The sequence below is a fragment of the Benincasa hispida genome, chromosome 8, assembly GCF_009727055.1.
Source record: "Benincasa hispida cultivar B227 chromosome 8, ASM972705v1, whole genome shotgun sequence".
Taxonomy (NCBI): Eukaryota; Viridiplantae; Streptophyta; class Magnoliopsida; order Cucurbitales; family Cucurbitaceae; genus Benincasa; species Benincasa hispida.
The window spans coordinates 60,199,794-60,211,998 of record NC_052356.1 but is presented as its reverse complement, the minus strand read 5'-3'; the positions used below and the strand labels follow the sequence as shown (position 1 = coordinate 60,211,998).

General features: G+C 33.8%; 1 protein-coding gene and 1 non-coding gene across 2 annotated transcripts; one reads left to right on the top strand and one right to left on the bottom strand.

Annotated features, from left to right (window-relative positions):
- Positions 1-1,846: 1,846 nt before the first annotated feature.
- TRNAL-UAG lies at positions 1,847-1,926 on the top strand. Its single transcript has one exon. It is a non-coding gene; the product is annotated as a tRNA-Leu (tRNA).
- A 185-nt stretch (positions 1,927-2,111) lies between these two features.
- LOC120083579 lies at positions 2,112-4,317 on the bottom strand. Its single transcript, XM_039039400.1, has 3 exons — positions 4,178-4,317; positions 3,465-4,097; positions 2,112-2,473 (listed from the first exon to the last, which is right to left on the bottom strand). Exons 1-2 carry the CDS (start codon positions 4,244-4,246, stop codon positions 3,468-3,470), a joined length of 699 nt encoding a protein of 232 aa, XP_038895328.1. The 5' UTR covers positions 4,247-4,317; the 3' UTR covers positions 2,112-2,473; positions 3,465-3,467.
- Between the last annotated feature and the right edge of the window lie 7,888 nt (positions 4,318-12,205).

The following is a 12,205-nucleotide window of genomic DNA, read 5'->3' as shown; positions in this document are numbered from 1 at the left end:
TAAATTGTTATCTTACTTCATTAACTTGAAAAAAAAAAGTAAGAAGTGCTCATTAATATACCTGGTATTAAATATAAATGTAAATTTATGGTATAAAAAAATATAGAAAAATTTATAATAATAAAGAAAAGTTAATATAATAATTGAATTAAAAAAAAAAAAGAGAAAGATGAAATTGGTTGTGCTTTATAAAATTAAAAAAGTTTTAATCAATTTTACTTCTTATTAATTTTCTCCTCTTTCCATATCACCTCCTCTCTTCTAAATTTCTCATCCTCCCTGTATATCTCTATTTTCTATTTTTTTTCATATCTAAATCTATTAAATTCATTACAACTACATAAAAAATCAAATTGGATAGAGATCATAATCTATAAAATCTAAAAAATGTACATACTTGACTTTCCATTCTTCTTTATCCTTCCATCTTAATGAAAAAAAAAAGTTTTAGAAAATAATAAATTAATTAACTAGACCAAATAAGCAAGTATCCCTAATTTTAGTAAAGTAATGTAGGAAAAAAAACAATAAGCCTTTAAATTGAATCCAACATTAAAAGTAAATAGGATCAAATAAACACTTACATATTTCGTGAGATTGATAGACACATAAAGGAGAAACCTACAAAAACTTATGAAAGAAGGTTCATAAAATTGTATATAAAATTATTTAGGAAGAAGCTATTTTGTAGAAGTTGTGGATTGCCCCTTTAAATCTATGGCAAGTGAGACAGATAAATAATCCTTTCAATCAAATGAAATAAAAAAAATAAACAAATATCATTAATTAACAACATGAATTATTTTCATTCATGATCAATTTTAGAAATTATTCATTTTAAATTTAATCATCTAAATTTATTGACAAAAGAAAAAATATCACTAAAGAAAAAAGAATTTTGTTGTTAGACAGTAACAAAAGAAAGAAAAAAAAACTAATCACCACCACACCACAAAAGTTTCTTTTAGAAGATTGTTAGTCTAGCATTGAGAGATATTTTGAAGACAGATCTAAATTTCTTCTAATTTTTCAAGCAATTTTCTATTTATTTATGATCATTTTAAGTTTAATCATGTGAATTTATTGGCAAAAGAAAAAAAGTATCAATAAAGGTAAAAGAACTATTTTTTTTTTCAATTGTTGGGAGACATGATGTGCCTCCTGAAAAACGCTTATGCCGACAAAGATTTCTTCTTACGGTCATCACCACACCAAAGTTTCTTTTGAGAGATATTTGGAAGACGATATAAATTTCTTTACTTTCCAAGTAATCTTCTATTTATAACTCTTTATTATATTGTTAGGATTTAGATCTTTTTATGATAAGGTGTCTTAAAAAAAGGTGGTTTTAGAACGTGTAATAACTCTTTATTATATTGTTAAAATTTGCATATTTTTATGGATGAGATGTCTCTTCAAGAATGTGGTTTTAGAACGAAAGGTATAAGAATAGAATAGACGTTTTGAAAAACATAAGGGCAAAAAAAAAAAGATAAAAATTCTCTTTTTTTTGCTCCATTTATATATGGTATAGATTGTACATTATTGTTATTGAAATTTTATAAGTTAGGCAAGATTTTCACATAAAATAATCTATAATAATTTGTGAGATTTACACATTGCATTTTATTAGAATCAATTGGTGAATGTAACGAGAATTGAACATGAGATAACATTACAACTATTTCATCTAAAACATTAATGGGTTGAAATTAAAAATTTAGGGTGAAAATTAATTAATCTTGTCGAGATATTGGTTCTGGTTCTTACTTAAAAAAGTACATAATTTATTTTTTAATAAAAATGTATGTTATATTTAAATAATAAGAGATCTTAATCAAAACTTGACAGTTTGGCCGAGTGGTCTAAGGCGCCAGATTTAGGCTCTGGTCCGAAAGGGCGTGGGTTCAAATCCCACAGCTGTCATTTTTGTTAATTTTTCATTTTTTTACCAGGCAACATTATGTAATGTAGCATCTCATTAAGCATGCTTGTGTTGATATCGATTATCAATTGAATCAAGCAAAAAATGTACACCAACAAGAAAAAAAAAAGAAAAAACTAAATTAAACCAAATCAGTGAAAATCCAAACTAAAATGGTTGGATTCGATTAGACTTGGTTTGAATTATCTCATGAGTTCCATACATTCCAACCTACAAAGACAGGATTTAGAAAGTTGGCCACAAGGAACATTTATATATCTGAATTAAACTTACCAATCAGTTCAATTCACCACCATTTTTTCTTCTCTTTTGAGGCACCTTTGGGCCAAACCAAAACCATATGTTCCTCTGGTTTAGCAACGAGTTTCTGTACTGACCTTCAAGTGACAGTGAACATGCTTTTGGTTGAACATTTGAGAGCCAATTGGCTTAATTTAAGTGATTCTTCTTGAGCTCTGGTGTTGCAGCTTGTTCATGGCTTCATTTCAGGTTGAAACCAGAATTTTTCAGCCATGCCTTCCCATTTTCCTGCCAAGTACATAGAATCAATCCATCTGTTCACTTTGTATGATCAAAGTAGGAATAATTCAAATAATCTATGCAGTGTCAACATTATGGATCATTGCCAAAGAAAAAGAAAAAAATAAATAAAGAATGTCTTTCAAACTTCGAAGTATGCAAATCTTTATATCCAACCAAATCTTCTTCACAATCAGTTTACTCTTCCTCAAAAGTACGTCCAAAATCATCTTCCCATCTAACTTACACATTTCTTCTATTTTCAAAACATCTTCCAGAGTTTAAGAACCCTTCTCCAAAAGTGACTTATAGAAGCTAATGGATTGAAAATTAGTTCCATAAACTAAACCAGTGAATCAGAACCAACAGATCTCATCACATCACTGACTGTTGAATTAGAGATGGATTTCAAGGCATCAATACCAGGTTCTCTCAGAAGTTTTTCTACTTCATTTGCATGGTTTACACATAACCCAAATTCCGAATTCGAAAAATGGACATCAACTTTCATTTAACAAAAATGAAAAAATACATGGATATATAAAAAACCAAACCCACAAAAAAGGAGCTCAATTAAAAGAAGGCTCCAACTATACGAGATAGAACCTAAAAAACAATTAAAAAAGTCCTCCGAATCGAAACCTAGAGGGAAATATGAAATTTAACAAGCGAAAAAACATCATTGAGATCCCTTTCTAACCCTCTAAACATTTGATTATTCTGCTTGCCTCAAAGATCTCACAAAATGGCAGACCCCAGAATCCAGCAAAAGAAAATGATCCTTCTCACGAAAGGAGGGATAAAGGAGGAACTCCCTGATGATATCATTAGAATCCCAGTGATGAGCAAGAAAGCATCCAAACGTTTGAGAGAAATCACTACAAACAGCTCTTACGAGCACATATGAGAATAGAGCTAATAGTGGCCATTTATTGACCCACAAAGGGAAATTAAAGCTTCAATTAGACTGCTCATGCTTATGAAATAAAGAAGTTATTACTTATTATGCAGGAGGATCATTCAGCAAGAAGTCCTCTACAGTTGAAGGGAATTCCATTCCTTCCAAACACCCATCATCGCCGTTAGAAGCAAAAACAGATTTCCCGAACAGCAAATACGCCAATCTAAGAGGCTCTAATCTCTCTTCTTCACCGCCACCATTACTAAAGAACTCAATCCATCCATTTAGTCTCTCCACCTCCTTTTTACATTTAGGGCCTTTCAGGCCAACGATCTTACTATAAAACCCACTTTCACAACCCTCACAGCCATTACAGCCATTCTTAGCTCCTAATTCCATTTCGTCACACGAATTTCCTAACCCTAAGAGTTGAATTAGCCGTTGAATGTCGCCTACAACACAATTTTGGCCACGATCGATGTGTTTCGAAGGATTCGATTCTGATTTCGGATGGGATGGTGGAGATTGGGAGGAATTTGAGAGGAATTCGAGTGGCGGTTCGCTGCTTTCTTGTAGGGCGGAGCATGTGTTGGTTTGGGGGAAATGAAGGTACATGGGAGTGCTCAGTGAATCTTCGGTCGACGAAGAAGAATTGGTTTCTACTGGAAATGACGGTGGTGGATGAAGAACGTCCCGTTGCGATTGATGGTCTAATTTTAGGCGCTTTTCGACCTGCGTTGTGAATCAATTAAAGGAAAATGAGGGAGAGAAACAGGGGAGAGAGGGGAAACTGAATTGAAATTGGGATTTACCTGCTTTAGCGAGGAAAAGAAATTGGAGTGAAGAGATACAGACGGTGGCGGTGGCTGCGGCGGCTGCATTTTTTCCCCGATGAAGATGAAGGTGCAGCAAATGACTCGGATGACTGAGAGGCAAAGCCCTCGAAAAAAGTTTGGCGCCAAATTTATGCACACCAAATACCACTTCAAAAACTAATACTAATAATAAAACAAATACTCCATTTTTTTAATATATTTCAATCAAAATAAATTAATACAAGCAATTAATTTTATGAATACAAATTTAATCAATTTCAAGCAATAAAAATTAATTACAAAATTAAATAGGGGAAGGATAGAAATATTGACCATGTGAATTTTATAGTGGTTCGACATAACCAACCTACCCCAGTTTCCAAGCTCCTCTTGGATACTTTATTAGAAGCCTTTGACTCTTTCTACAACTTAGAGTTGAATGGCTACAATTTTTTTTTTCTTTTTCTGGAGCAAGAACAAACTTGATCCTTTCCACGGTTTATGATCAAACTGTTACAAGAACTCTTTTTTGGATCAAGGGTAATACTTACAAAGTTTGGAAAAATTATAGATCACACTCGTCACACTCTCTAAAATAGTAGATTTACAATTTTAAGCTCACAAGTAACAAATCAATCCTCATGTTACGTAAACCTCTATCAAGAAGAGAAGAAAAAAAATTGAAGCTTAAAGAGAGTAGCAATAGAAGTTTTGTGTGTACGCGTATGCGTGTGTGTCTAACGGCAACATGTGCATTAATTGCATTTGTTTGTTTTTTAAAATAATATATGACTATTTAACACACTAAAAACCCACCATGTGTCACTTCTCTATTGCTCCACATGTCAACTTTTAAATTGGGTCAACACTTTATGTATTTTTTCGTTAAAATTATTTTGGTTATAACTTTTTCGTTTGAGTTGTGATTTGAGTGATTCAAATTGCATTGGAACCATTTCCGAGCTCTATGTAATAGACTCTTCAAAAACACTAAACTTGTTAGTAAATTAATCTAGATTTGTTATCATCAAAACATTGATTAATTAAAATTAATTTGAGATCAGGGTCAAAAGGCGAATACATACTTTATTAGACAACAATTTGAAAGCTAAACAATGTATTAAACCTGCAAAATTTATGGATTACAATATTTGAACCATAAAAGATCTTTTTTAGTTTATGAACTTTATGGATTATAAGGTAGTAGGTGTTCCGTAAACCGTCAACTTAAGTACCTCCAACCTTAGACAAGATCTTTCCAGGTGAGTTTACAATCGAAGTTTTACAAGATAACGACCTATTTGAATTATTAAAACAAGTTGTTATTTGTTAATCCTAGGTAAGTATGCATTTATCTTTATTATAGATTTTAAATGTTTAATTCATTTTATAACAAATAAAGTTTTGACAAATCTATAACATACATAACATTCCATAATTTAATATAACATTTTACACTAAATCTCATGAAACCCTAAACATGCATACTATACATTTTAACATTTATAACATACTTTCAATGCATGTAACATGCTTTCCTATGGTGGGATTTAAAATCTACATTGTATACTTTATGCACAAGCAAATTAATTTAATTAATACATACATTCACAATGCATAACTAATTAAACACACATTGAAATGGACTAGTTTTGGCATCCTAATCAAGCAAACACCTAAATTATTACAATAATAATCCACAAACTGCTCTAAACCACTTCCGAACCATCGAAATGGCCCGAACCAGCTGAAAAAGCTTGAACTGGACCTTCAAGGCTGCAAAAATGTGAACCTGACCACTGGGGCTTAAAATCGGCTGAACCAGATCGAAAATGGTTGAACCTGTTCAGTCGAACCGGATCCTCGTGTGCGCGTGCTTCTATGTTAGATGAAGAATAGTGTCGCGGCTCTCCCATGATTCTGAAAGAAATTTGAAGAACAGCACTGCGACGTTGTTGAAGAGTGCCGCAACACCTCTTGACAGAAGCAAAACCAGCTTCTCCTTTCTGCTGCATAAGCTCCAAATCTTCTCCAATTACAACTTAATATCAACTCTAATGACTCTAGCAAATTTATAGATCCTTCTTCACAAATTAAGCCCATAAACAAAGAGTCAATTACAATAATTACAACAAAACTTAAGGTAAATCTATATGCCAAAACTGTAATATATCCATTTCAGCAACCATTGCATTCATCTCATGAAAAACACCCACCAAGCTAAAATTAACGTAAATTGAGTGCTTAAATCATGCTCTAATACCAATTGCAGGTGTTAAAAATTAACATGAGAAAACAATTAGAATCTTAAGCATTCTAACTACATTAATTTTAAAGTACAANCTCTTGACAGAAGCAAAACCAGAGTGCCGCAACACCTCTTGACAGAAGCAAAACCAGCTTCTCCTTTCTGCTGCACAAGCTCCAAATCTTCTCCAATTACAACTTAATATCAACTCTAAGGACTCTAGCAAATTTATAGATCCTTCTTCACAAATTAAGCCCATAAACAAAGAGTCAATTACAATAATTGCAACAAAACTTAAGGTAAATCTATATGCCAAAACTGTAATATATCCATTTCAGCAACCATTGCATTCATCTCATGAAAAACACTCACCAAGCTAAAATTAATGTAAATTGAGTGCTTAAATCATGCTCTAATACCAATTGCAGGTGTTAAAAATTAATATGAGAAAACAATTAGAATCTTAAGCATTCTAACTACATTAATTTTAAAGTACAAGCAAGCATGTTCTTAAACATAAAAATTAAGGGTTAGAGCATAACCTTTGTAGAACTAAAAAATTCTCCAATTCTTTGCATAATCTCTAATCACGAACTCTTCGTAGATTATCGTAAGAGTCTTCTCCGTTATTCTCTGACCTTGGAACAAATTGTGGGATCCCATTATGATGAGATTGAAGGGAAATTGAGAGTGTAAAAGAGTTCTGGTGTGAAAATAAGGAAGAACAATTTTTCCTTCAAATTTCCAAGTTGCATAAACATTTCTAATATGATTTTCTTCTCCTTTTAAAGAAGAAGAACATACAATTTAAATGCATGACATATTGATACGAAAACCGTCTCCAATTTAGTGGAAAATAGGTATTTCTTAAATGGAAAAAGTGGGATAAACCCACTAAAGCAAATTTCTTCATTTTTTTTAATGATTTCACAAAATCAATTAAAATGAAATTTGATTTTTGTAAAATTCATTTTAAATTGATTAATTTAATTTAATATCCAATATTAAATTAATATAACACCTATCTCGGACATGAATCTCTATTAACGCTTACAATATTTAAATCATATTTAAATATTTTAAACTCTCCTAATTAAACATTTTTAATTATATCGTATATAATTAATAATTCCCTAAACCTAATTTGAACGTTTCAAATTCTCTCAACATATTGTTCCAAGGTTTAGTCTGACATGAGCTAGTAGGGGGACCTAATGGACCTACAGATCATGAGCTCCAACATTCCGAGATTAATCGACTAATCTCAATAACCCAATTAACCAACATTTGTTAAATACTGGAACACTCCACTAAAGCCAGTAGTTGCACTCTCCTCACGGTATATATCTTTCTATCTATTTGATTTAACTATGATTAGTAAGTTGACCCATCACATGTTGTTCATAATTACAGTTGGGACAAAATTACCATTTTATCCCTATAAATGCATCTTGCTCCTTAAGTCCCACTGATCATCTAATAAACAATTGGTTTGTGGTCCAATTAACAAACCGAATCCCTCTCAATCCTTAGAGAGGTTGGGTCTCTTGTTCAAGACCTAGATTCAACACTTAAGAGAACAACCTATCTACTAACCCTAGAAGCAGGTAGGAGTGAATTTTTTCTTGCAAGATTATGTCCTCAACTATCTACCCAGTCTTACCCTAAAATGGTAGGCTTATTGACTCGGCGATATTAAGCCACTCTCACCTATGCAGATTACAGGATAACCCCGAATAAATAAGAGTTCATAGTTAATTCAAGATTGAGATCGAGTTACCTAGGTCATTGAATTGAAATAATAAGTCTTATCAGTAAATGACGTTATAAAGTAAACGTGACTATTTCGTGGTCCGATCTTATGAAAACTCATTGCATGGGATGCTTCCACTCGCATGTCTCCACATAACGATTCAAGATCACATCATTTGTAACTTTTTACAACTATTGTAATAATTACAAAGTGGGTCGCATGTGTAGTATCCCCAAGATAAGGTACCAAGCCTTATTCTTATATTATAGACCGTTTTGGCTACTACTCGAACTTGATCCATTTTTGTGTCTCTACATAAAGTCCAAGTATTCATGCTATAGCTAGGGATTCTTAATTTATTCGATTTAGTTTAAAAGGTGCAATTCATATATTTAAAACAATTTTATTGAAAAAACCCCCCAATAACATTTTTATTATAAAATATGATATGTTTAATGTTTACAAATCACGAGTTTCAGGACATACAACCCAACATTTTCTTAGGATCAAACATTGAACTCCAAAAGATGTGATCCTTCACCCTAAGAATTCTAGGAAATTAGACTCCCAAATTTCCTAGATTCCATCCTAGGAATTTTTTAGGAAAAAGTGTGGTCTTAAAGAAAACAAATTATTAGAAAACCTTTTGAAATAATATATCAATTTTTAAATGTTCAAAAACACCCCAAGAATGTAATTTAAAGAAAAAATTTAGATGACTTAAAAAGAGTTTTAGAAAAGATTTTAAAAACTTAGATAAATTAAAATTAAAATTCAATACAATGTGATATGAACATTACACAAGTAAAAGCATAACTTAAGAAACATGATAATAAATTGAGTAAACATAAAATAACGGATGAAAAAAACAGAGTAGAGATAGAAAATAGCACACACAAAGTTTACATGGAAAACCCTAATCAGGGAGAAAAAACCATGGATAAAGAATTCTTATTAGAAGACTGATACACAGAATACACAGTGACTGCCAGCTTAAATAGAAAAAAAGGAAACCCTAGGGTACAAAGAAAAGGACAGAAATGCCCCTAAAGTAAAAAAAACCCTAATTTCAACATTCCCCCTCAAGTTGAGGCGTAGATGTCTATAAGACCCAACTTGCTAACACACTAGTCAAACAACTGTCTAGGCAGTCCCTTTGTTAGGACATCTGCAATCTGTTGGTTGGAAGGAACATAGGAGACACAAATGTTGCCACTGTCAAGCCTCTCCTTGATAAAATGTCGATCAATCTCCACATGCTTTGTTTTGTCATGCTGAACTGGGTTATTTGCTATGCTTATTGCGACTTTATTGTCACAATAGAGTTTTACTGGACCGGTGTGACCTTAATAAAGATCACTTAACACTTTTTCAAGCCAAATTTCTTCACATATTCCCAGACTCATGGCCCTGTACTCAGCTTCGGCACTACTTCTGGTAATAACCCTTTGTTTCTTACTTCTCCATGTGACAAGGTTACACCACACGAAGGTACAATATCCTGAAGTCGACTTCCTATCTACCACAGAACCTGCCTAATCTGTATCTATATATGCCTCGATGCATCGTCTATCAGTTTTTCTGAACATTAAGCCTCTCCCTAAAGAAGCTTTTAGATACCTCAGGATGCGCTTCATTGCCCTCATATGTTCTTCGTAGGGAGACTACATAAACTGACTCACCACACTCACTGCATATAAAATGTCTGGTCTAGTATGAGAGAGATAGATTAACTTTCCTACAAGCTGCTGATATCTCTCTTTATTAACTGGAACACCTTCACTCATATTACTTAATTTCACATTTACTTCTATAGAGGTATTAACTGGTTTGCAGCCTGTTATACTTGTCTCCTTAAGTAAGTCCAGAGTATATTTCCGTTGAGAAACCAAAATTCCTTCTCTTGATCGAGCTACCTCCATTCCAAGGAAGTACCTTAGTTTTCCAAGGTCCTTGATTTCAAATTCCTCAGCCATTTTCGTCTTTAATCGGTCAATTTTGGAAGCATCATCATTTGAAATGACAATATCATAAACATATATAATCAAAACTGCAATCTTCCCGGATACTGACCTCTTAGTGAAGAGAGTGTGATCTGAATGTCCCTGACTATACCCTTGTGACTTTACAAAGGTAGTGAATCTGCCAAATCAGGCTCTCGGGGACTGTTTTAACCCATACAAGGACTTTTTTAGTCTGCATACACGGTGGTTAAATCGTTTCTCGAATTTTGGGGGAGGACTTATGTAGACTTCTTCCTCTAACTCTCTGTTGAGAAAGACATTCTTCACATTAAACTGGTGAAAGGGCTAGTCTTTGTTCACTGCAACTGAAAGCAGAACCCGTACTGTATTCAGCTTTGCTACTGGTGAGAAAGTCTTGGAACAATCAACCCTGAAAGTCTAAGTAAAACCTCTAGTAACCATCTGGCCCTGTATCTATCAATTGTTCCATCGGATCTATAATTTACTGTGAGCACCCATTTACATCCAACTGCTTTGTGTCCATTTGGAAGAATAACTTGGTCCCATATATGATTTTTCTCAAGCGCCCCCATTTCTTCCGTGACAGCGGCTTTCCATTCAGGAATCTCCATTGCTGTGTATATACTGTTCGGTATCACCACTATGTCTAAGCTCGTAGTGAGGGCCTTGAACCTAGGAGACAAGTTGCTATAAGACAAGTAACTCAACAGTGGATATTTCATACACGACCTGGTACCTTTCCTCAGGGCAATCGGAAAGTCAAGAGAAGCATCACGGTCTTTATTCTCCTCGGACTTCATACTGCATTTAACCTCCTGCTCATAGTCTCATGCTCTGTCATTTCTTTTCCACTTTCAACGGTGTTTTCAGCTGGAATAGGTAACATTTCTTTTCCAGGTTCAACACTATTCTTTGCTGGAACAAGTGTCTCACAATCATCATTTCCTGCCTCGGTCACTTTGTTTCTGATGCAATCATACTTGCTGTCATTTTCTTCCCTGTCTTTACTCTTATCATTTTCAACACAAGCATCAGTTTTATCACATTTGTTACCATCATCAGGGATAGGAGTACTAATACCTGGAATTGATCCTTATTCTGACTCATGGACTGGAGCCGGAGAAGTAACAGGCGGCGTCATTTCCTTTCTGAGATTCCTCCTATAGTATGTGATCCATGGGACTTGTTTGGTTGGTAGAATGGATTCATTGGTACTGATGTCAAGAATGGGCTCGGGATGGATAGACTCGGACCCCAATTGGTTTCTTCACTAGTATTCTCCCCCTGAAGAGAACGATTAGGAAAGAATGGATGATCTTTGAAGAACATCACATCCATTGAGACAAAGTATTTTCTAGAAGAGGGGATGATAACACATGTACCCACGCTGAAGAAGTGGATTACCCCACAAAGAAACATTTTGGGCACAAGAGTAATACTTGAGTTTCGGTATAGGCCATGAGTATGGCAAAACACAATTCACCCAAACACTCAGAGGCGGAACATAAAAAATAAGTCGGTTATTAGGATGAACTCTTTTGAAGAACTAAGGGGTTGGAATTCTTAGAAGCCTGGCGGTTTTCCGTTCGGCACTCCTTCATTTTGTAGAGTCAGTAGCACACGAACCTCTAATGGATTATTTCTTTTGAGGTAAGAACTCCCTTTAAATGGATAATTATTAAGTAATTCCCGACCATTATATTACGAAGAATAAACGATTTTTTACATTGAACTATACAGGTTTTATAGAGTAGTAGAATTGTGAAAGACCGATTGTAACTTCGGATCTTTTACTTCAGAAAACCTAGTTCAATGCGTAGTATGGTCGTCAATTGAAGGCTACAAACCACCATTTGCCTGTGCAGTCAGAAACAGGTGACGGAGCCCCTAGCTACTGGAGAGGGTGAATGATTTGGAAGGCTTAAAAGATGAGATTTTAAATGATGCACGGGGTATTTGGCTTGGACACACATACACATTGAACTTAGATGATATTAACTTATGAAAAAAATGAGAAAACAAATAATTCATATAATGGA

Excerpts from the sequence above, each read along its gene's own strand:
- LOC120083579 (XM_039039400.1), bottom strand. The coding sequence starts at position 4,246 with ATGCAGCCGCCGCAGCCACCGCCACCGTCTGTATCTCTTCACTCCAAT. Across the intron at positions 4,098-4,177 it reads TCTTTTCCTCGCTAAAGCAG|GTCGAAAAGCGCCTAAAATT; the intron begins GTAAATCCCAAT and ends TTCACAACGCAG.